The 26,294-nt window shown below is 34.3% G+C and overlaps 1 protein-coding gene across 6 annotated transcripts in view; it reads left to right on the forward strand.

Moving 5' to 3' along the window:
* LOC136030084 (protein phosphatase 1 regulatory subunit 7-like) overlaps nucleotides 1-21,700 on the forward strand; it is a 31,705-nt gene extending 10,005 nt beyond the window's left edge. For all 6 annotated transcript variants that reach the window (XM_065708739.1, XM_065708742.1, XM_065708744.1 and 3 more), the window contains exons 3-9: nucleotides 3,353-3,408; nucleotides 4,437-4,633; nucleotides 5,647-5,809; nucleotides 6,806-6,922; nucleotides 17,844-18,035; nucleotides 18,880-19,061; nucleotides 20,935-21,700. In XM_065708739.1, coding sequence (XP_065564811.1) covers nucleotides 3,353-3,408; nucleotides 4,437-4,633; nucleotides 5,647-5,809; nucleotides 6,806-6,922; nucleotides 17,844-18,035; nucleotides 18,880-19,053 — 899 coding nt within the window. In that variant the 3' untranslated portion in view covers nucleotides 19,054-19,061; nucleotides 20,935-21,700. The remainder of the gene's footprint in view (nucleotides 1-3,352; nucleotides 3,409-4,436; nucleotides 4,634-5,646; nucleotides 5,810-6,805; nucleotides 6,923-17,843; nucleotides 18,036-18,879; nucleotides 19,062-20,934) is intronic.
* Nucleotides 21,701-26,294: the final 4,594 nt, after the last annotated feature.

Here is a 26,294-nt window from a genome sequence, read left to right on the forward strand (position 1 = left end):
AATTAAGAAAATCAAATTTTTAATTCTATATTTTTAATCGAAGTTTGAATGCCAAAAACCAATATATTCGACACCTTTATACTTCATAACTGTAAAAAAATAAATCTTTTTCAAAGTGACAACTAGATAAATACAATCACTCCTAGGAAAAAGATAAATGATAATAAAAAAAAAAAAATGTATCCGTTCAGGGAGGAAATATGAAAATTCCCAGCATTCGCTTCAGGGGAAATAATTCTGACTATAGTGGCTTCATATATCAGCTAGTGGGTACTCTTGCAAAGCAAGCAAAAGTGGACCGTATATTTTTACCGAAATCACCCCTTTTTTATTTGTTTTCCTTGTGATTTCTGTAATTATATGAATTTTTTGTGTACTAATAACTGCACTAATTACTAAAAAACAAATACATATTTAGGATCACCATAAAAAGCTGATTCTTTGATTAAATGTTATCAATAGTTCGGTTCTTACACTTTCGTTATTTACTTACCATTCATTACTTTGAAGAATTTGATTTTTTTTTTTTTTTTTTTTTTTTTTGCATCAACCAAATCGTATACAAAAATGTTTGTGTAAATATTGAAAGGGGTTACTCAATCATAAACTAGAACTTAAATTTTCCTTAATAAGGGTCAAAATCTATTGGCAGGCAGCCAACAACGGGACAACACACATTTTTCCATGGTTTTCCCCTATGGCTCTCTTTTTCCTTTGGCTTCCTTATAATTAATTTATAGTAATAATAAAGTAAGCCCCTCTCCTGTCGGCGCGCATGCTCTTAGAAAACCTGTCCCTTTTCCTAGCGTAAGAAAGGCTGTTTGAATACAGTGTTAAAACGGTAGGCTGAACATCGCATGTTATTGACAATCTATATCTTGATAGTGTTTTAAATTATACCTTCTTTATTTTGTACCATTCAGTTGCTCGTGATCAAATAACAGATTTAATTATATGCTGCCAAATGACAGTTCTTTATTATTTTTCCTGCTCTGAAAATTGATTTTATTACTTCAACAATTTTGTGTTACTCATTGAAACTTGTTACGTTTTTCTTCGTTTTCAAAAAAAATGTTGATTCATTTAATCAAAAATCTCTAAAACGAAGTTTAAAACCAATCGATTGTCAGATAAACATAAAATTTGCCTTGAAGGGAAACTACACTTTATCTTTTAGATAAATTAAATTAAAAAAAAAGCTAGTTTTTTTTAACTGAAAGTAAGGAGCGACATTAAAAATTAAAACGAATAGAAATTGTTTCGTATATGAAAGGGGCTGTCCCCTCCTCAACGCCTCGCTCTTTACGCTAAAGTTTGACTCTTTCTCACAACTTTACTTTTTAAAACAATAAAGAATTTAGCGTAAAGACCGGGGCGTTGAGGAGGGGACAGTCCGTTACATATACGGAATAATTTCTGTTTGTCTTACGTTTTAATGTCGAAGTCCGTTCAATTAGAATAATAAGCTCTTTTAAAAGTTCGAAAAACTTCAGTGTAAAGAGTGACGTGTTACAGAGAGGGCCACCCCCCTCATATACGTAATAATTTCTGTTCGTTTTAAATTTTAATGTTGCTCCTTACTTTCAGCTGAAAAAACTTTTTTTTAAATTTCTGATCGTTTTTTTTAAATAATGCTGGGAAATCTGGCTCACCCTCTATGGAAAATTCCCTTCCTTCATGAAAAATTCATCCATGGAAGGATCCTTCTATGTAAACTTCCCCCCTCCACCGGAAAAATCTCCTCTGAAAACGTCTATATACTTCCCTATTGCCAATACTATACAATGCAATGGGCAAAGTTCATAACTTGCAGCCCTTCCCCCGGGGACAGTGGGGGGGAGGGGGATAAGTCATTCTTAAAGTCGTATTTATTAGAGCTTTCGAATATGTTGAAAAAATGGCTATCTTAAAATTTTGATCAGGTGACTTTGGGTAAAAGTGAGCGTGGGAGGGCTAGCTGCCGTCCAATATTTTTGGTCACTTAAAAAGGGACTAGAACTTTTGATTTCTGATCATATGAGCCATCTCCCAATCTTCTACGATCACTGGCTTAATACGATCACTTTTGGGGAAAAAATAATAAATAAATAAAAAAGCACGCATCTGTGCTCTTTCTTCTGGTAAAAATGCAAAATTCCACATTTTTGTACATAGAAGCTTGAAAATTCTACAACACGTTTCTCTGGTATTCTGAATCTGATGGTGTGATTTTCATTAAGATTGCTTGATGTTTTGGGGTGTTTTCAAAAATATGACAAATTTTCTCAGGGTTGTTAACTGTTGATGGGTGCCATTAAATTTGGTAAATTTCATATATTTTGAATAAGCATTTAAATTCGATTCTTTTGATGTGCAAATTTTCTCAGGCTCGTAACTTTTCATGGGTGCCTTTACATTTGGTGAATTTTACGTATTTTGAATAAGCATTTAAATTCGATTCTTTTGATGTATCTATTGATATCTAGACTCTGTTTCTTATAGTTTCGGTTACCACTGAACCACATCGTTCCTTACTTACAGTTCGTTACCACGAATTGTTTGAAAAATGCTAGTTGTTCTAAGATTGTCATGATTTTATTTGTTTGTTTTTTTCATCTTACTACTTATCTGTTGTCTACATCTGTATTTCTATTGCTTCCCGCCTTTTTCTTCATTAGTCACTTAAATTTACATCCACAAAACTAAAATATGTTTTTTAATTGGTGTTGCCCAGAATGAATCTTATGAAGTTGCACCTGAAGAAAAGGCTTTGCTAAAATGTCTAAAAGGCTGTTGGCTTCCGTCAGAATGTTGGTTTTTATTTGTTTGCTAAAATTTGTGTTTTCAACTTCAAACCGTGAAGGGATGTTGGAAATCTAATATATTTTTTTGTGCGTTTTGATATGATGTATCTACTAAAAAAAAAGAAAACCTGGGTGTTTAAAAATTGGGAAATAGGAGGGACTGGTAAATAACCTTGAAGTGATTTTTTCTCATTTTAATGACATAGTGATGTCATAAATTCAGTGTTTTCGCTTCAGCAAATTTTGTTCTTTCGTACTGATGACTGCAAAATAGGGATTTTTGTTTGAAGTAGAGAACTATCAAGCAGACATAAATATAGGGGTGAGATAGTTTTATGACCTCAGCTTCCCCTCCCAAAATATCAAGATATCCCTCCCTCCCTTAATATGCCACTATTATTGGACACTTAAGTCTTTAAATATAAAATAATTAGTTTGTTGATGTTTTGATAAACAGTTACGTTGGGTAGATTGAAGAATCGTTTTCATTAGCAGGTTTTGTAGGGAAAAGTTTTGATACCTTGTCTTTCTATATAAGTGTAAGTTTACCTCTTTTTTTTCTTTTACAGCTCAGCAAAACGAAGGGGAAACCAATGAACTTGTGATTTTGGACCCAGAAGCAGAGGTTGCTATCTTTTTTTTAGTTATATGATCTCTATTTAAAAAATGTGTTTTAACACTTTCATTAAGTTTGTTGGGATTTAAAGAAAGTAAAACTGGGAGAGAGTCTGAATTTTCTTTTTCAGCGATCAGCCCAGAACTTTAAATCTGCTTTTATCAATTTCTTTTTTGGTAGACTGGTATAAGTTTTAGTGAAAACTGCGCTGAGATGCTGTGCCCCACACTGAGGGTTTTGACGTTGAGACTTTACCCTTCCAATGTACTAACTTGTAGCCTTCAGTTACAGAATTTCCACCGGTTGCTCAAAGTTATCTAGCGTGTCATTGAATGTGTTGTTGATTATCCATGGTTTATTTACTGTACTTTTGCTGGTGGGTGGAAAATAAAACCATGAATACCCTTTTACTCTTTTTAAGTGACTTGCTGATGATTGAAATGTCCATTCACTTGTCGACAAGACTACAAGACTAAATGTAATTCTCAGACATAGAATTACTAGTATTTATCCCTACTGTCGAATCGTTAATTATTTGGACGTCATTTGACAATAAACTCTTCAACAAATCATATTGGAATTGGTTATAATGATATTTAGCCGTTTTAGATTATTTTGAACAACAATAGCTGTAATTTATCAGATATCATTTTTCTGTAGTTTTTTTTATCTTTTTACGTTTTTTTTTCTAATATGTTTCAAGTGTTTAATCTAGTTTGTATTTAATTATCTCTTTTCTTTCCGCTGAAAAAGGTTCCTGGATATGAAGCCAAAATATTCAGAATAAAAAATTTCTTAATTTTAAACCTATGATAAAAACAAGATAGACTGTTAGAACTGTCCCCTTACTTCCTTGCAAAATGTTTTTTCTTTTTTACTATGAATTATGGCATTGGATTAATGTACATAGGTAGTTGGGAGGGTACTAATTTGAATAGCCTTCTGAGTTCTAATGCCTTTAAGGTTGTGCTACAGAATGTGTACATAACTGCTGTTTTACGTTTCGTAGTTTGTAATGCGGCTGGTATCTTTTCCAGGATGTCGATTTGAATCATGGCCGAATAGCAAAAATAGAAAACCTGGAAGCTTTGCAATCTGTGAAAACATTGTCTTTGCGTTGGAACTTCATCAAAAAGATCGAAAATCTTTCGACGTTAACAACCTTGAAAGAGTTGGAATTATATGACAACCAAATTACTAAAATAGAGGGCCTTGAATCTTTGGTAAATCTTGAGTAAGTGTGTAGTTTTTACAATAAATTTTTTATTGTCACCTTGAAATATTTTACACTACCTTCTATGGTTTGATTTGCTTGTAAAGTTTCGTTAAAGAATATATGCATTCCATGTTAAATTATTTGCTTGCTTGTTAAGAATTTCAGAGAGCGTCATCAAATTTGTAATAAGTATTAAGATAAGAATTAGGTAACAACGTTGGAAAGACTTGGTAGTACACTGCTACCCTTAAAAAGCAACAAGAGGTCAATTTGAACTGATATCTGGTTCTAGTGGGTTCAAAGTAACAGGAAAAGAGGGCTGAATCCAAACTAAGGAACAAGCTAGATTCACCTCCTCGAATTTATCTTTGATGGGGTAAATCAGCCTACAAACTTCTATTCATGGTTTTACTCATTCTTTAAAAATGCCTGACTTGCTCAAGCTGATTAGTTGATATCCACATTGCTCTCTAAATTTGTCTCGGGGGGGGGGGGGGGGGGGGGTAACGGGGGCCGGCGGTCCCTGGGCGCAGTCTGCACCACTGCCAGTTTTTTCTTGGCCAAACCGATATTTGCCCTGGGCACTGAAATCTCTAGCTATGACTCATTAAGCAATACTCTGCCATGCATAGCACAAAAATGTTTGTCTGTTTTTAATGTTTTTCTATTAGTTTTGTAGATTTAAAAAATCAGAAGGGTTCAATTGGCAATACTATTGAGCCGAAAAACCATACCTAGTGTAGTTTCACCTTGCTGATTGCCCGAAAACCGGGTTTATTGACATATATGTTTTGCTACCCTTGCTAATTGTTAATGTTTAGGTTTGCCATAAACACTAGCTTAGTCTATGTGTGTTAACAGATATTAAACCTGTCTATTCAACAGATTATTTACTGGTTATAAAATACCAAATATGCGTTCTGGGATACATAATTAATAAATAAGCAATGACCAGATACGACTAAATTTGTTAATATAGAGAAATTAAGAAAGGCAAAGCAGGAATAATTTATAGCTTTTGTTGTTTTCAGAGTGCTGGACATATCTCATAACCGCTTGAGTAAAATTGAAAATCTTGAAGGTCTGACTAAGTTGAAGAAATTGTTTCTTTGTTCAAACAGGATATCGAAAATAGAAAATCTTGGTCACTTAAGGCAGTTGGAGTATTTAGAACTGGGAGATAATCGTATAAAAGTTAGTCTTTTCTTTTCTCTAAGCATTTTAGGGTATCTGTATATAATCAAATGTACTGCATCAGGACATATTAGTGTCAAATTTCCGCTATGTAGTCATTATTTTTCCTTTTATCTTTCTTTTTAGTATATTATCGTAACTATTCTTCATTAACTAAACGTCAAATGTATTTATGAGACTTGTTTCAGTGCCAAAAAGCTATATTTTCGACTATTTAATCACTTCAGATAACTAAGAAAACAATATTTAATGTGTATGAGACTAATTGTAAATTGAGATCATAATTTTAATCTTTGGATTAAATAGCATTCCCTCGGACGCAATTTATATAATTATCACCGTTTTATATAAATTATAACCATTATTTTGGGTTTCCTAAGCCCCGTTCACATGTGTGCCTAGGTGAAGTCCCATCAATTTGGAGTAGTCAGGACTGCTTATGAAAGAGGAAGTGGGTTATCACTGGTAGATATTGATTATGCCAGGAGATTGATGTCTAGCTAAAATACGTGTGAAATAGACTTTAGGATTACAAGTTTAAGGGATTCTGTCCACGCCGTTTCGTGGTGCTATGCCGTAAAGTCTGTGACATTATTATTGTTTCTGAAACGCTGAAGATAACGAATCTTACTGGGCAGAATAAGTAACGATAACACACTAAAATACTCCAGATACTGGTGTAGAGATGTTCGAGCCTTGGGGGTTGGGGATAAGAAAAGGGGAAGGGTTAAGTTTAAGGTGTATTTTTTGGTGTGCTACGAAGCTATCACCACTTTGTATATTTTTCTTGCTTTTTTTTCGTTTTTGTGTTTTCTTCATTTTGAATGTACATTGATTTTGAAAATGTGGACATTCTCCAAAGCCGTCACTGATTTTCATTTTCTTTTACTTTTATTCATTTCTTTTCTTAATTTGTATTGATATTGTTTCTTTTTAATTTTTTTTCTACTTCAAACTGCTAATGTTTTCTTTTCTTTTTTTCTATTTGTTTTTTAGGTAATCGAAAACCTCGAAGGGCTTGGGAATTTGACTTCTCTTTTTCTTGGAAAGAACAAAATATCAAAAATAGAGAATTTGGATGCGGTTAGAAGCCTGAAAGTACTTAGTTTACAGGTAAATGAAAGTTTATTTGAGTTCTTTTTAACTTTGCTTTGCCCTATTCAGATAGTAGTGAATATTTTGTGTATGTCACCATGGCCCAATTGGGCTTTTCGTGTGAATAAATCTATCTATCTATTATCATTATTAAATAAAATGTATAATTTATGTCTATGGAATCGGATTAAAATAAGGATGAGGATGTAGACAACCAAGATTATGCATATCAGCAAAATGCGAGAAGTCATATAAAGAATCTACACATCATTTAGATTTTTTTTTTTTTTTTTTTTTTTTTTTTTTTTTTTTTTTTTTTTTGTATCTGCGTGTCATTGTGATTTCGTCTTGCAACAGATGAAAAGGGCTATTTAACACAAGCGCATAATTTTACAGATGAACAAGATAAGGTTTTTTTTACTTTCAGTTAAAATAGTTTTTTCTTTTTTTTGTGTGTGTGTGTCTTTTTTGGACATCTTTTTTGCAAAGAGTTCAGAGGTTTGTGTCAAGTATCCTGAGGTAGATGTATCAAAGTATTTTTGACTTCACTCCTAGTGGATGTTCACTATCTCCTATGAAATAAACACCCCTCTATGAATTCAAACAGTGGATGAAGAACCACTTAAAGAATGTTTGTTACTTTTCAACTATTTCAGATAAAGTCTGGGATACCCCTTTCATTTTGGCCGTGAGAACACAGGGCACCTCAGTTGTGAGATATTTTACTACGCAGTAAGTGAATTTACAAAAACAAGGGTGCTCGCAGTTAAAAATTGTTGTGGGAGTGTAAGGATAAAAATCAGCACCACCGATATGGACTTTCAAGTCATGTGCGTAGCTTTTGTCTTTTTTTTACCCACCTTAAGGATAAAAATCAGCACCACCGATATGGACTTTCAAGTCATGTGCGTAGCTTTTGTCTTTTTTTTATGTGCGTAGCTTTTAAAAATTGTTGTGGGAGTGTAAGGATAAAAATCAGCACCACCGATATGGACTTTCAAGTCATGTGCGTAACTTTTGTCTTTTTTTTTATGTGCGTAGCTTTTAAAAATTGTTGTGGGAGTGTAAGGATAAAAATCAGCACCACCGATATGGACTTTCAAGTCATGTGCGTAGCTTTTGTCTTTTTTTTTTATGTGCGTAGCTTTTAAAAATTGTTGTGGGAGTGTAAGGATAAACATCAGCACCACCGATATGGACTTTCAAGTCGTGTGCGTAACTTTTGTCTTTTTTTTACCCACCTTAAGGATAAAAATCAGCACCACCGATATGGACTTTCAAGTCATGTGCGTAGCTTTTGTCTTTTTTTTTATGTGCGTAGCTTTTAAAAATTGTTGTGGGAGTGTAAGGATAAACATCAGCACCACCGATATGGACTTTCAAGTCGTGTGCGTAACTTTTGTCTTTTTTTTACCCACCTTAAGGATAAAAATCAGCACCACCGATATGGACTTTCAAGTCGTGTGCGTAACTTTTGTCTTTTCTTTACCCACCTTAAGGATAAAAATCAGCACCACCGATATGGACTTTCAAGTCATGTGCGTAGCTTTTGTCTTTTTTTTTTATGTGCGTAGCTTTTAAAAATTGTTGTGGGAGTGTAAGGATAAAAATCAGCACCACCGATATGGACTTTCAAGTCATGTGCGTAGCTTTTGTCTTTTTTTTTACCCACCTTAAGGATAAAAATCAGCACCACCGATATGGACTTTCAAGTCATGTGCGTAGCTTTTGTCTTTTTTTTTATGTGCGTAGCTTTTAAAAATTGTTGTGGGAGTGTAAGGATAAAAATCAGCACCACCGATATGGACTTTCAAGTCATGTGCGTAACTTTTGTCTTTTTTTTACCCACCTTAAGGATAAAAATCAGCACCACCGATATGGACTTTCAAGTCATGTGCGTAGCTTTTGTCTTTTTTTTTATGTGCGTAGCTTTTAAAAATTGTTGTGGGAGTGTAAGGATAAAAATCAGCACCACCGATATGGACTTTCAAGTCATGTGCGTAGCTTTTGTCTTTTTTTTTTTACCCACCTCAAGGATAAAAATCAGCACCACCGATATGGACTTTCAAGTCATGTGTGTAGCTTTTGTCTTTTTTTTTATGTGCGTAGCTTTTAAAAATTGTTGTGGGAGTGTAAGGATAAAAATCAGCACCACCGATATGGACTTTCAAGTCATGTGCGTAACTTTTGTCTTTTTTTTACCCACCTTAAGGATAAAAATCAGCACCACCGATATGGACTTTCAAGTCATGTGCGTAGCTTTTGTCTTTTTTTTTTTTTATGTGCGTAGCTTTTAAAAATTGTTGTGGGAGTGTAAGGATAAAAATCAGCACCACCGATATGGACTTTCAAGTCATGTGCGTAGCTTTTGTCTTTTTTTTTACCCACCTTAAGGATAAAAATCAGCACCACCGATATGGACTTTCAAGTCATGTGCGTAGCTTTTGTCTTTTTTTTTATGTGCGTAGCTTTTAAAAATTGTTGTGGGAGTGTAAGGATAAAAATCAGCACCACCGATATGGACTTTCAAGTCATGTGCGTAACTTTTGTCTTTTTTTTACCCACCTTAAGGATAAAAATCAGCACCACCGATATGGACTTTCAAGTCATGTGCGTAACTTTTGTATTTTTTTTTATGTGCGTAGCTTTTAAAAATTGTTGTGGGAGTGTAAGGATAAAAATCAGCACCACCGATATGGACTTTCAAGTCATGTGCGTAGCTTTTGTCTTTTTTTTTTTTACCCACCTTAAGGATAAAAATCAGCACCACCGATATGGACTTTCAAGTCATGTGCGTAGCTTTTGTCTTTTTTTTTATGTGCGTAGCTTTTAAAAATTGTTGTGGGAGTGTAAGGATAAAAATCAGCACCACCGATATGGACTTTCAAGTCATGTGCGTAACTTTTGTCTTTTTTTTTACCCACCTTAAGGATAAAAATCAGCACCACCGATATGGACTTTCAAGTCATGTGCGTAGCTTTTGTCTTTTTTTTTTTACCCACCTTAAGGATAAAAATCAGCACCACCGATATGGACTTTCAAGTCATGTGCGTAGCTTTTGTCTTTTTTTTTATGTGCGTAGCTTTTAAAAATTGTTGTGGGAGTGTAAGGATAAAAATCAGCACCACCGATATGGACTTTCAAGTCATGTGCGTAACTTTTGTCTTTTTTTTTACCCACCTTAAGGATAAAAATCAGCACCACCGATATGGACTTTCAAGTCATGTGCGTAGCTTTTGTCTTTTTTTTTACCCACCTCAAGGATAAAAATCAGCACCACCGATATGGACTTTCAAGTCATGTGCGTAGCTTTTGTCTTTTTTTTTATGTGCGTAGCTTTTAAAAATTGTTGTGGGAGTGTAAGGATAAAAATCAGCACCACCGATATGGACTTTCAAGTCATGTGCGTAACTTTTGTCTTTTTTTTTACCCACCTTAAGGATAAAAATCAGCACCACCGATATGGACTTTCAAGTCATGTGCGTAGCTTTTGTCTTTTTTTTTATGTGCGTAGCTTTTAAAAATTGTTGTGGGAGTGTAAGGATAAAAATCAGCACCACCGATATGGACTTTCAAGTCATGTGCGTAGCTTTTGTCTTTTTTTTTTTTTTACCCACCTTAAGGATAAAAATCAGCACCACCGATATGGACTTTCAAGTCATGTGCGTAGCTTTTGTCCTTTTTTTTTATGTGCGTAGCTTTTAAAAATTGTTGTGGGAGTGTAAGGATAAAAATCAGCACCACCGATATGGACTTTCAAGTCATGTGCGTAACTTTTGTCTTTTTTTTTACCCACCTTAAGGATAAAAATCAGCACCACCGATATGGACTTTCAAGTCATGTGCGTAGCTTTTGTCTTTTTTTTACCCACCTTAAGGATAAAAATCAGCACCACCGATATGGACTTTCAAGTCATGTGCGTAGCTTTTGTCTTTTTTTTTATGTGCGTAGCTTTTAAAAATTGTTGTGGGAGTGTAAGGATAAAAATCAGCACCACCGATATGGACTTTCAAGTCATGTGCGTAGCTTTTGTCTTTTTTTTTTATGTGCGTAGCTTTTAAAAATTGTTGTGGGAGTGTAAGGATAAAAATCAGCACCACCGATATGGACTTTCAAGTCATGTGCGTAGCTTTTGTCTTTTTTTTTATGTGCGTAGCTTTTAAAAATTGTTGTGGGAGTGTAAGGATAAAAATCAGCACCACCGATATGGACTTTCAAGTCATGTGCGTAGCTTTTGTCTTTTTTTTTATGTGCGTAGCTTTTAAAAATTGTTGTGGGAGTGTAAGGATAAAAATCAGCACCACCGATATGGACTTTCAAGTCATGTGCGTAACTTTTGTCTTTTTTTTTACCCACCTTAAGGATAAAAATCAGCACCACCGATATGGACTTTCAAGTCATGTGCGTAGCTTTTGTCTTTTTTTTTACCCACCTTAAGGATAAAAATCAGCACCACCGATATGGACTTTCAAGTCATGTGCGTAGCTTTTGTCTTTTTTTTTATGTGCGTAGCTTTTAAAAATTGTTGTGGGAGTGTAAGGATAAAAATCAGCACCACCGATATGGACTTTCAAGTCATGTGCGTAGCTTTTGTCTTTTTTTTTATGTGCGTAGCTTTTAAAAATTGTTGTGGGAGTGTAAGGATAAAAATCAGCACCACCGATATGGACTTTCAAGTCATGTGCGTAGCTTTTGTCTTTTTTTTTATGTGCGTAGCTTTTAAAAATTGTTGTGGGAGTGTAAGGATAAAAATCAGCACCACCGATATGGACTTTCAAGTCATGTGCGTAGCTTTTGTCTTTTTTTTTATGTGCGTAGCTTTTAAAAATTGTTGTGGGAGTGTAAGGATAAAAATCAGCACCACCGATATGGACTTTCAAGTCATGTGCGTAACTTTTGTCTTTTTTTTACCCACCTTAAGGATAAAAATCAGCACCACCGATATGGACTTTCAAGTCATGTGCGTAGCTTTTGTCTTTTTTTTTATGTGCGTAGCTTTTAAAAATTGTTGTGGGAGTGTAAGGATAAAAATCAGCACCACCGATATGGACTTTCAAGTCATGTGCGTAGCTTTTGTCTTTTTTTTTTACCCACCTTAAGGATCAAAGGGTATAGTTTCAGGTATAAATATCTTCCTTTATGTCCCTTTAGCATGATTTCTTAAAAATAACTTACAGGGTGTTGGGTAAATTTCAAGGATGAATCCTTGGAATCTTTGGATGAATATTAAGGAGGGAGAAGCCTGTCCCTATTATGCCTTTGAAAGGAGTGACAGAAAAATTCAAACATGAATATTGTGCCTGTGCAATATCACTTTGGTATTTCACCGTGAGAAGAGAAAAAAATGTAGAGAATTAAAGAAGGTGGCCTGGAAAAATGTAAGAATTTGAGGTTAACAGAAGGCATTTCGGTCTTAACCGAGTAGTTTACTGTTCGATGCTCTATTTATGTAAATCAATATTTTGACAAGTCAGAATTAAGTACCTTGCCAACGTTTTAAGCGAACATTTCTCCATGGAGGAAGCCCCCTTTTAAAAGTGAGGATATTCACCAATATGCTGTTACTAGGCAACGAGCATCTTGGACAACAGGCATAAAGAAGGGGAAAAAACCGTAGCGTAGACTGTTTTATGAAAACGGGACAAAAGATATTTTACCCCCACCCCAAAATTAAATCTTGAAAACTCTAATCCTCCCCCTCCCGAAAACAAGAATCTCCTAAAACTTTCAATTCGATCTCCTAACCATGAGACAAAATAAGGTACACTAACTAAAGCATAATATTTGTCAACTTTCCTTACCTGGCTGTATAGTGAGAAATCCTTGTTTCACGGAGACCTAATTGACCTTGTTTGACTACAGGCACAAACTAGAAACAAGAACTTATGCTCTCACGTGATTATCGAAGAAACAACAATGCTTTAGGTTAGGTCGTTTCATCTTCGGAGAGACGTCAATCACGGAGACCTAATTGACTGGGCGGTACCGAGACTGCCAATTACTCGAAGTAGGATAATATAAAAGCAGAAGAGGGCCCATGATTTGATATAATACTAAAATTCTAATAAACAAAATTTAATTATTTTTCTAGGTTCTTAAAATACTTTTATTCTCCAATGAATAATGCTAGTTCACGTACATGAATGAATACATACATGCATGTAATTGCATACATGTGTACATAATACCATAGTACACCTTAATGAGCCGCCAGTGACCATACGTAAAGCGTTCTATTGAGAACATTAAATAAAAAAAACAAGTTTTTTAACTGAAAGTAAGGAGCGTCATTAAAACTTAAAACGAACAGAAATTACTTCGTATATGAAAGGGGCTGTTTCCTCATCAACGCCCCGCTCTTTACGCTAAAGTTTGACTCTTTCAACTCTTCTTTTTAAAACAGTAAAAAACTTTAGTGTAAAGAGTGGGGCGTTGATGAGGAAGCATCAACGCCCCCCTTTCATATACGAAGTAATTTCTGTTCGTTTTAAGTTTTAATGTCGCTCCTTACTTTCAGTAAAAAAAAAACTTGTTTTTTTTATTTAATTTCTGAACGTTTTTGAATCAATGCATGTTTTGATTTTGGCTCTCAGAGGAATAATTAAAACGAAATTTGCATTTTTTTTTTTTTTTTTTTTTTTTTTGGCTAAATGGCTTTCTCATAGTTTTGATCGAATGATTTTGAGAAAAAAGGAGCGGGGAGGAAGCCTAATTGCCCTCCGATTTTTTTGGTTACTTAAAAAGGCAACTAGAACTTCTAATTTTTTACGAATGTTTTTATTAGTAAAAGATATACATAACTTATAAATTAGCTTACGTAAAGAACTTTTGTATTCTCATGTTTTTATTACATATATGAGGGGGTTTACCCCCTCGTCAGTACCTTGCTCTTTACACTAAAGCTTAAATTTTGTCCCAATTCATTAAGAATGGCCCCTGAATCACAAAAGCCGTAGAATAAATAGTTGAAATTACTAAAAATACTTCAGCGTAAAGAGCGAGCTCCATTTAAGCGTTTTTTTTTTTTGTTTTTTTTTTAGCGTTAATGCTGCTCCTTACTTCCAGTTGAAAAAACTTTTTCATATTTATTTTTTCATTGTTTTTTTTTTTTAAATAATGCTAGAAAATCCTGCGCTCCCTTCATGGAAATTTTCTTCCCCCATAACATATTCCACGATGGAAAGTTCCACCAACATATCTCCCTCTTCTCAACCCCTCCCCCAACCAAAAAATCACCCTGAAAACGTCTGTACACTTCACAATAACCATTACTGTATGTAAGCATTGGTCAAAGTTTGTAACTTGTAGCCCCTCCCACAGGGACTGTGGGGGAGTAAGTCGTCCCCAAAGACATAGTTATAAGGTTTTTCGACTACGCTGAATAAAATGGTTATCTCAGAATTTTGATCCGTTTACTTTGGGAAAATAATTAGCGTGGGAGGGGGTCTAGGTGCCCTCCAATTTTTTGGTCACTTAAAAAGGGCACTAGAACTTTTCATTTCCGTTAGAATGAGCCCTCTCGCAACATTCTAGGACCACTTGGTCGATACGATCACCCCTGAGAAAAAAAACAACAACAAACAAATAAACACGCATCCGTGATCTGCCTTCTGGCAAAAAATACAAAATTCCACATTTTTGTAGATAGGAGCTTGAAACTTTTAAGAAAGGGTTCTCTGATACGCTGAATCTGATCGTTAAGATTCTATGACTTTTAGGGGGTGTTTCCCCAATTTTCTAAAATAAGGCAAATTTTTTCAGGCTCGTAAGTTTTAATGGGTAAGACTAAACTTGATGAAACTTATATATCTAAAATCAGCATTAAAATGTGATTCTTTTGATGTAGCTATTGGTATCAAAATTCCATTTTTTAGAGTTTGGTTACTATTGAGCCGGGTCGCTCCTTACTACAGTTCGTTACCACGAACTGTTTGAAAAGAGCATAAGCTTCAAGTGTGTCTAGGAAGACATCTTTCACTATGTATAGTTTCCCTCTATATAGATTCAAAACCCAGATTGCCTTAAGTCAGTCGTTTAAAAAGGCATAATTAATTTTAGAAATACAAAATGGATGAAATATGCAGAATTGAAAAAAATGCGCTTTTCTCATTATTAAAACAACAATTGGAACACAAAATTGATCCTTAAAAGATGTAAATTCCTGGCAAAAAAGAGGGCACACAATCAAGAAAGACAAACACGATATTAAACATACCATTGAATGAATGGATTTAAAAGGAAAATTATTGTTGGAAAGGTATTAAATATAAAACTAAATTGGTTGTTACAAATGTACTCGTATCAACAGCAAAAAATTCCTAAAAGTTTGAGTACTATTTAGCTTTTTTACGTTGTAATGAAACAAAAATTTATATAAAAAATATGTTTTGTTTTCAGTTTGGGTAATGACTGTTCAGATTTGTGAGGGGCAACACCACCCTTAGTTGTAGCAATTTTTTTGTTTTCATAACACAATCTATTTGGATTTTGGATATCTACATTGCGTAACAAGCCTTAGATTAGTAATCAGCGAGCTAATAAACCGTCAAATACCATTTTACTTGAGAAGACAAATTATAAGTTGTAGCGATTACGGTTCCAAGGATCTCATTTTGAACCTTGCATTTGCACAGATTGAAAGTCCATATATGACTGGTCTAAACGAAGCGTAAAAAGTCCATCCTTCCATTAAAATGTATCTACAAAGCCTCCTTCTTATTTTGGCCTTTTAGGATTGGCTAAACAAGTCTTTCAATATAAGGAATGTATTTAATTTCCATTAAATTGCAAATGGAAATATAACCTTTTTTTGGGGGGGGGGGGGTAGGTTGAGGGGCGGTAACACCAACATTTATTTATGGCTGTTTATTTTCGTTTTAAGTTGGCTTCATTTTCAATTGCGATTTCTTTTTGTATTAGGTTTCGTCTCTTGATTCATAGTAATTTCTACCAGTGTTTCAAATCTAAATCTTCTTTTTCCCTTTCATAGGAAAACTTCTGTTTTTTGTTGTTTTTTTGTTTTTTTTTATTTAATCAAAAGATGGATTTAGCATTGGTGTTAGAGAAAGTGCTATATTTGTTATAACGCTTCTAATTAGCTTAATTCAAATCAAATCTTACACTGAAGAAGATGAAGCTTTCCGCGAATTCACGATCTTATTAGCGCCAGTTTCATTGATACTTGATATGAAACTTAATTTAGAACAAGCAGAGGGAATGGTTCCCAGATAACGCTCTAAAATTAGGTACATGCATAATTTTCGGCAATTTTTTCAAGATTGGATGTCACAAATCGATACAACCAAGTTAATGTCATCATTGAGGATTATTTGCCCCAATCTACATACTCTATAAATATCAGGCTGATCGGAGACAAAAACGACTCTCGACTTAATTTTGGGCATTAATAATTCTGTTATAAATGGGACTCAAATAAGCTTCTCTGGTATCTCTCAACCAAAAATCAGCTGTTAATAGAGACACCAGAGAAACTTATGTGAGCCACATTTATGAAGAACTTATTAATACAGATTTTTCTCTTAAATCACAATATTTCGCAACGTAACAAAATTTTAGGTGATTCCAGACCGGTAAGCGGTTGCCTTTTTAAAAGGCGTTAAATAAAATAAACTCATATTTTGTTTTTTGAATTGTCGTTCAATATCAGATTTTTGGTTCAGTTGCCTTTTCACAATTACATGGAAAGGATCTATTTATTTTAGTGGTTGTTTTTTACCGTTTGTTTTTATCTATTAAAAACAAGTGTTTATTTCACGGTCTTTTATTATCCTTCTATCTTTTCACTGAGGACGGCTGAGTGGAGATCTCCGCCGAAATATGTGTATTGCATTTTCGCTTTTTCACTGGCTGAAAATATCTTCGTTTTTTCTTCTTGAGTTTTTTCTCATTTTGTGGTGTTTTCATACTTAGTGGGTGCCAAGTTTGAAAATAGGAACTTGTGGAAAATCAGCAGAAAATGATTAGAAAACTATACAATCATGGCGTGTAAGAAAGTGTGATTTTCCTGACTCCTCTAGCAAAAGGCAAAATCTACCTTAAATCAGCGGTAAACTGTGTAAAAAAAAGAAATAGTGATTTGATAAATAAAATTATACAACAAAGTAACCCTAATTTCTTGTTATCAAATAGGAACGGAAAAGAAATGTATATATCATTGAATAGCTAAATATATAAGATATGCATTAATATGTGTATTGTTACAATCATTCAAGATAAAACACTTCAAATTATTAGTTGATTGACTGTTTTTTTTGTTTTTTTTTACTAGTGTTATTTAGATTAATTTTGTATTATCTAATTTCTTTGTTTAGAAGTTGATTTTTCCTTATATTTTGTTCCTCCTTTACTCCGCTTTTTTTGTATGTTATAAGCGGGCATAAATAAACTCATCTTAAATATTTAATTCATTATTTTGCACCAGGCACCAAGAAAAGAAAAACTCTAGACATGATACATAAACCACTTCTTGAAACATCATCCAGTTGTCTTGATCAACCTATTTGGCTCCACCTGTTGATATATGATAAGCAATCTGGCTTAAAATCGTGGCAACAGAAAATACTGTGTGAGCATAAACTACTGTGATTGAAAAAAAAGAAGAAATTCTAAGGACTTGTCCCTCTTGAACGATTGTTTGCAGATTTCTACAGTATTTTTGAATTTTTACGAACGAAAAGTGGTATCGAGTTAACCAAATTAGTTTCTGCGTTTTTCACCATTCGGCTTTACAACACTGGTGGAACCTAAAACATCGCTTCCATCGTTTAATATTTTGTAACAGCCCAACAGTACAATCATAGAAAATCATGGTTTTCAGGTACGAATAGGCCTTCGTTGGACCAAAGTGATAAAGAAAATGTTTTCATTTTTATGTCCTTGGTACTTTCCATGTGGAAATAAAAGTAAAGTTCTATTTCAGAGCAACAGACTATTGAAAATTGGTGGATTAGAAAAATTGACTTCTTTAGAAGATCTCTACGTCTCTCACAACGGGATTGAAAAAATAGAGGGCTTGGAGAACAATTTGGCTCTAACTACATTGGACTTATCAGGAAATAGGATTTCCAAGATTGAAAATGTCAAACATCTTACAAAGCTGACGGATTTCTGGGTAGAGTTTTCTCTCTCTCTCTCTCTCTCTCTCTCTCTCTCTCTCTCTCTCTCTCTCTCTCTCTCTCTCTCTCTCTCTCTCTCTCTCTCTCTCTCTCTCTCTCTCTCCCTCCCTCTCTCTCTCTCTCTCTCTCTCTCTCTCTCTCTATATATATATATATATATATATATATATATATATATATATATATATATATATATATATATATATATATATATATATATATATATATATATATCTTTCTTTCTTTCTTTCTCTCCCTCTCTATATCCCCCTTCATCTCCCTGCCCCTCTCTCTCTCTCAGTGTCATATTTTCTTTATTGTTTTTTTTTCAGTGGTAGTAGAATCTATTGCTCAGTAAAGATATTATTATATCCCTTCCTTACTATACCAGCCATGTTTTTGGACATATTTTTCTATGGAAAGTGAAATTACCCAGTTCGTGCGATGGACATTGTTGTAGAATTTTGAACAAACTTCCAGCTTAACTCCAGATATTGTGACTCCATTGACTATTAAAATACGCGGAAAATGAAATTCCAAGTTTCTTTCCAAAGTCTTGGTTTCTCTGTTTAGTTTTGACTTCAAAACCGCTATAATTAGGTATTTGTCTTTGCTGAACTTTTGTGATTATTCACTATCAATATAGACAAATAAAGCGAATATAAGTAACTGGGACCTAGACTCTGAATTTTCAGGAATTTTTTTCTCTAATACATTATATTCTACTCAAGGACTTTTTTTATCGGCGTTTACAGTAGGCTAAGTTCTTTAGAAAATTCTAGCCCTTTAACACAGAAATGAATTTATAAGAATAGCTTTTATCTTGTATATTTGTTCTAGTTCAACGACAACTGTCTTCAAGACTGGTCGTGCTTAGAGGAGCTTTCGGAGGCGAAAGAATTGGATACGGTGTATTTTGAAAGAAATCCCATTCAAAAGGATCCAAATTACAGGCGAAAAATAAAGTTGATTCTTCAGAGTGTTAACCAAATTGATGCTACGCTGTGCCATTAAAAATGCTGGTGAGTTTTGTCAAAAAAAGGTCTAGACGGACCCACTGCCATGGGTAGGGGTTAGGAGTTGTCTGGGGGTTAGACCCCCTATGGGTGTTAGACTTAATCTAGAAATGTTTTCTTTTTATATGCATATCTATTTATGATTCTTGATGCAGTATTGTCAGAAGTGTTTCTTAATTTGGGCCTATGATATCTCTTTTTCGTATGTTGAGACAGAAAGTCTTTATTTTCTGAGCTTTAATTCGGCAAAAAGTGTTAATTTTCATTAAAAAAGCGGAAAAAAGAATATACTGCCTATGAAATTGGACTTACATACGTGAATTTTATGCTTTTCTTCAAATTTGATTAAAAAATGTAAAAAAATAAACAAAATAGAAGAAAAATCTCGCTTTATCTGTAAGTTAACCCTTGTGTATTTTTCTCTTAAAATTAATGCAGTTGCAACTAAAGCTAACATTCTAATTTCTATACTATGAATTCTCACAACATCTAACATGGCATGCTTAATTTTGTAATTCCCTTTGCTAAAGACGTAAGAGGCCCGTATTTGGCCAGTGTAGGTAGGATATAAAAGTGATTTTCTTACTGTGAGAAACATCTATATATCCTTTTAATTATATATCCTTTAATCAGATATCGTTGTTTTTTAGGGGGGAGGGAGGCTCGTGGGTTAAAATAACACGTATATTTATTGGGTGCTATTTTATAAAAAAAAAAAATTTTTTTATTTTTTTTTTTTCAAAATGCAATGCGTGGACAAATTTTTAATGTTCCTGTATTTTAAGAATATAACATTTTCTTATATTTTCGGTTTCAGTAGTGATTGGAGCAAACTTTGGACGGGGTTGAGTTACCTTACCCATAATATATGATGCGTGTAGGAGCTGATTCAAAAATTTAATTCTTTCTGTCTTTTCTTAGCTAAAGTGTCTAATGTTTAATGAGCTAAATAAAAATTAGCAACAGGTAGTGATCGCTTTTATTTTGTAACTCTCTGTTTCATTAGGAGAATGGGTTTAAAATCTTAAAAAAGGTGAGCTTTAAAGATACTAATTTATATTTTCTAAGTTTGTTGTCCCGTTTTTTTTATGAAAAAGGCGTGGGGGGGGGGTCTATCCACCTTTTTTCCTGGTCCACTCTTTTTTTCTCATTAAAAATTACATAACTCGTTCAGTACCACTTTTTTGTGATATTAACTTATAATTAATGTTATGCAACCAGTGATGACCGTGGAAAAAAAAGAAGGGAAAAGTGGGAATCTATTCGCGTTAGAGTACTAATTAGAATCGCGTCAATTGTAAAGACCGATTCACCGACACAACATCACCTCTTTTATCTCAAGGAGAAAAAAGCATGCTTAAATCTGTTTTAAACGTTAAATTATTTCTTACATGTTAAATCTGGTTTGAAACAAGAGGAAGCTCCTAACGTTTTTGTTGTTGTCATGGCTAATCTTTTTGTTAGTGTTATGTTTCTTAGTGTATTTTCCTGAATTGATGTCTTTACTTTGCTTTTGGTTAGTTTGCCTTGACTAGTTGACGATTTTGTTCAAGATAGAGCAAGAATCGACGAATTTAGTCTACGATAGTCGTTTTGTATCACTATCACCTTACTTTAATAACTGTTAGGATCCAGAAGGATACAACATCAATAATTTCAGATCCACTCTTTTTTCTGTTTCGCGAGAAATTAATCGAGTTCCTTTGTGTTTATAGAGAAGAATTCAAGAAGCCTCTCTTTTTCACCTGAGCTGAATGATTCCATTCAGCTCAACAAAGATAGTTTCCAACTTCTCGTTTAAGTAGTTTCCCCGGGCATAATTCCTTAAAATTGATTTACCATGAAAATAACGCTTTTTAATTTTTTCTTATATTTTTAGGTGACAATAAGGCAGCCAATAAAATACGAAGATGTTTTTTCTCTTCTACCTTTTTCAACTGTTCCTGTGTGATTTCTTAAAGTATAAAAGTGCGATCCACGGTTACAGATGATAAATTGTTTACATTTTCTAGTATTTAGCAACTTGTTTTTTCAAGAAATACGCTACTATTACTTTTTCGAATGAAAAATATATTCGATCGTTTCCTTTTTAGAAGAACAGCAAAAAAACGACAAAAAAAGGAAAAAAAACATAGTAATTGGTAGATATTCTCTCGCATTTATAGATAGGGGAAAAAAAGTAAATTAGGAAAAACTATTTAGGGGGAAAAATTGTAGATTTGAAAAAAAGTATAAGATAAAGTGCCTATTAGCTTTTACGCTATTTTTTCACTTGCATTCTTGATGGCACTATGATGGGTTCTTTTAGTAACTAAAAACTAGATTTAGTATTTTTTATTTTAAAGTTTTAAATTTCAACTTGAATTTTAGGGGACTTTAAGTCAGACTGTTTATTTGAACTGAAAGTCATGTTTCTAGAGGGCGATGTGTGCTATTTTGTACCTTATTGTGTACCGACGTGTGCACCTTTCTGTAATTGGTTCACTCAAAGTGTCTCCTTGCCTCTATTTCTAGTGATAAATAGAAAGCTCATAGTATTGATGTGGTAATATGTACCAGTACCTTCCTTAGAGCTATGTATAATTGTTTTTTTCCATGTTTATTTTTATTTCCAATTGAACAATTAAAGCAATGTTTTTCTTGTAGCCTTGAAAAAATTGTATTTTAAAATGGCTTTGTGTCAAATTATGCTGCATGAGTTGAATAATTTCTGAGACTAAATTGACTAAGCATGACGAAACGAGAAGATACAGGAGAACGAAGGAAAATAAGATAATCACAACTAGTGACAAAAGAGAGAAAAATACAAACATTTCGGTTGAGACCTCACACACCTACTTAATCGACACACCTACTTATAAACCAACAGATTTTGATACCATCGATAATTTCTCCCGAAAAAACAAAAGAACTAGGAAATTTGAAAACCAAAAGACTTGTTAATCCACAGGTGTACAAAATATTTTATTCTAAAGGTTGCTCCACTCCTATGATTTACGGTCTCTTAAAAATTCACAAAGAGGCAGTTCTTCTACGCCCATTTGTTGCTTGTTATAGCTCTCCAGCTGCAAGATTGGGAAAATGGTTGTCCACAATTTTTCGTCCCTCTATGTTTACCCAAAATTCATCTGTAGGAAATTCAACACACCTTTGAGAAAATGAAAAAAAAACACCTTGACATAAAAATGACAGTATTTTGGCTAGTTTTGGTGCCACATAATATAGTCGTTAACTGCCTTTTCTGGACGTTCTAGTTTTCAAAAAGTCTCTCGGCCTTGAGTTTTTCATTGATAGAAAACCTATACATAACTACTGATATTTGCACTTTTTTTGCAACCATTCTCCTTGTGTAAAAAGAGGATTGATGATGTCCTTAGCTGATTGGGTGCTATGAATATGTCCTGAAGCTCACATTCTTGTAATCCCAGGACTTAACTATCTCAAGGAAGTTTTATTTTCCAATGGATATTCCATAGACTCCTGCAATCCATTATATTCAAGCGATTCTAAAATACGGAAAAAGTTGCATCAGTGTCCAACTAAAAGCCTCCCTTTGGTAGGCAATATGAAAAACTTACCTTTTTTACCCTATATTTGTAAACTTAGCAAAAAACTGCGACGAATATTAAAAAGCACACATTAATGTAAGCTTTAAAATTTAAAGAAGCTAGAAAGTAATAAATAAGCAAGTTTTTTTGCGCTAAAAGCCCTTAGGGCCATGGCAATACAAAACAAAAAGGAAAATTCATGTTTAAACAAATGTCATTACATAACACAAACAAAGAGATTATAGACTTATCTTAGTTTTGACAGCATTTTTGGAGAAATTTGAGATGGGGGAGGGGCCCAACCCCTTGCCACTTTGGGGTTGGAGAAGTGTAGGCATGGGGTTGTGGAGCCACTCAAAGTTGCTATTACTTATTATTACCAAAAATACTTATTGTGTTGCGAGAGCAACAGTTTGGTTTTTTTTCTTGTGTTTTTTTTTTCTAGCACCCCGATTTCAGCTTACTCCTAGAAAGCAGTAAGGGTCGAACCTCTGCGGTTTTTACGGAAACTGTCGACCTTAGACCGGATTGATGAATATGACTTTGAATTTTGGAAACCTTCGTAGAGCTCTTGTCTGGGGCAAAAAAGGATGGTTTTTGCTTGTCCTTGAGCCAGAGCCTATAGTGTGTGAAGTGACTTGGAGTTTTATAGCCTATGTGAGAGAGAACTCTGAAGTTATACAGTGAAGCTTTCGTTTCATCAAACCATTTTTCTGCTTCCGAGTGGAAAGCTCCGTTCTAGCAGGCAGGCACCAGTTTCAAATTGAAGATGGACTAAAATCTATAAGTGTTAAATATATGCGGCATTTACCCGGCCCCACAGCCAATATGTCTTCTTTGATTGATAAACAGAAAAAATTACATAAATAAAAAAGTGGGGACCGAAAGTGCTGCCATGTATTGTTTCTACCCATTTCTGTTCGCGATTTCAGCTGAGTTTATCATTCGGTTTGTCGCACTTGGGATTGCGGTAGAGAAATAGTATCAAATGTACCTCTTAAACTTTAAAAGTTATCCCATTGCTAAAGAAATTAGAGTTTATCCTTTGCTCCTTTCTAAGTGGTGACGTTAGAAACTTGGCCTACGGCAAAAAAGTCAACTTTTGAACTAAGACAGATAGGTTTTTTTTTTGTTGTTTTTTTTCGACGGCATTCGATAGCTCTTGATGAGCTAATCAAAGTGTATGTGATCCATTTTTTGGTAGAAAAACTCCTTCATGAGATATAACAGTTTGAAAGTTTAAAGGGGTTAACAACTTCAGTAGTAAGGTACACATTGAAACCAAAAATAGGCCGATACCAATTGTGAGGCAAATAGGGGACTTTTAAGCAACAGTCAACTGTTAGCTCATAATCATCTTCCGCAATGAGGGGTTTGCAACTTTTGCTAGTTGATGTACCTATTATTTGTTTCCGGTGTATTTGATGTTAAGACCAATTTGTTTCAAGCGGTAAGACATGCGGGGGACTTGTAAGTAATAATCGGCTGATAGCCTTCAATCATGATTAGTAATGGGGGGTTTGTAACTTTTGATAGTTGCAATGAGGGGTTTGCAACCTTTGCAAGTTGGTATACCTAGTATTTATTTTAAGATCCTTACAGATTAACAACTTCAGCGTTTAATCGAAGCGAGGAAACAAATGTGTTGCTCTTGCAACACTTTACTCGGTGAAGCCGAACAAAGGTTGCCGCAACACCTCACGTTGCCCATGTAACATAGATCTAGTTCAAATTATTTACCTATTTTCATTATTTAATTGACTGGATAAAACTACTTGTAATTCATAGCCTATACAGAAATCATAGTACTAAAAACCTATTTGCATTTTTTTTTTCTGTGATTTTTTTAGTTTAGTCTTTTTTTTTTAGTTGTCAGGTTACATTCTTATTTTTTGTAGGATCTTGCCCTTCTCTCCCTACATACAGTTCTACCACCTTTCCTTAACAATAGGCCACTGCATTATGAAGCAAATAATTATAGTTAAATAAAACATTAAAATAAAAGCCAGAAACATTTTTGTACAATAAGAAGGAAGATGTCACCTTGCACCAGCCTTGTGGACATTACTCATAATTTTTCACGGACTTTTTGTTACAGTAGCCTTTTAGTTTCTTCTAGTCAGTGGGTAATTTATAAACCCCTGTCTTAATTATGACTTTTAAAGACGAAATGGGCCGAGTAAAAACAGCTTTTTGTTCATCGAAGAACAAACGTTCCTGGAAAAGTCATTTCAAATGCGCCTGATTCGCCTTTTAAGCCTTAAAAAGTACCAAAGGAGACTGAGATTGCCTGAAAAACTAAAAAATCACGGGCGCCATTTAATATTAGGGGGTTTTGGGGGGGGGAATGTGAAATAGGGAGTATTTTTGAAACTCAGAATTAGGGTTATGAACCATCAAGATTATAATAGCGCTCATTTCATTATTCCCAGCTTTTCTAGTCCGGAAATAGCACCCAAAGTACAATTTTTAGTGTCATTATGCCCTTTATGATGGTGCTATATAGTCGATAGAGCAATAGACTAGATAGAAAGTTTTTTGTCTTATCCCTCCTCCTTATACAAACATCTAACACGCCTCCTAAATAATATACTATTGAATTATGAAGCAAATTCCCTCAGTTAAATAAAGGATTAAAATCAATACCACAAACGTTTTTGAGCAACAAGAAGGGAAATGAACAGATTGCAGCACCCTTGTGGACACTACCCATGTTTTTACACGAAAAGCGACCCGGCTTAATAGTAAACGAAACTCTAAAAAAAACGGAATTTTGATACTAAAAGATACATCAAAAGAATCGGATTTTCATGCTGATTTAAAATATATAAGTTTCATCAAATTTAGTCTTTCTCATTAAAAGTTACGAGCCTGAGAAAATTTGCCTTATTTTGGAAAATAGGTAGAAACACCCCCTAAAAGTCACAGAATCTGAACGAAAATCACACCATCGCATTCAGCGTATCAGAGAACCCTATTGCAAAAATTTCAAGCTCCTATCTACAAAAATGTGGAATTTCGATTTTTTGCCAGACAGATCACGGGTGCGTGTTTATTTGTTTTTTTTTCCCAGGGGTCATCGTATCGACCAAGTGGTCCTAGAATGTAGCAAGAGGGCTCATTCTAACGGAAATGAAAATTTCTAGTGCCCTTTTTAAGTGACCAAAAAAATTGGAGGGCACCTAGGCCCCCTCCCACGCTCAATTTTTACCCAAAGTCAACGGATCAAAATTTTGAGATAGCCATTTTGTTCAGTATAGTCAAAAACCATAATAACTATGTCTTTGGGGATGACTTACTCCCCCACAGTCCCCGGGGCAGGGGCTGCAAGTTACAAACTTTGACCATTGTTTACATACAGTAAGGGTTATTGGGAAGTGTACACACGTTTTCAGAGGGATTTTTTGGTTTGGGGGGGTGGTTAAGGGGAGGGGGCTATGTGGGAGGATCTTTCCTTGGAGGAAGAGAAATTCAATGAAAAGGGCGCAGGATTTTCTAGCATTACTATAAAAAAAACAATGAAAAAATAAACATGAAAAAGTTTTTTCAATTGAAAGTAAGAGTAGCATTAAAACGAAAAGATATCATTACGCATATGAGGGGTTCTTTTCCTCCTAAATACATCGCTCTTTATGCTAAAGTATCTTTAGTAATTTCAACTATTTATTCTACGGCCTTTTTGAGTCAGGGG

The sequence above is a fragment of the Artemia franciscana genome, chromosome 8 (genome assembly GCF_032884065.1).
Source record: "Artemia franciscana chromosome 8, ASM3288406v1, whole genome shotgun sequence".
Lineage (NCBI taxonomy): Eukaryota > Metazoa > Arthropoda > Branchiopoda > Anostraca > Artemiidae > Artemia > Artemia franciscana.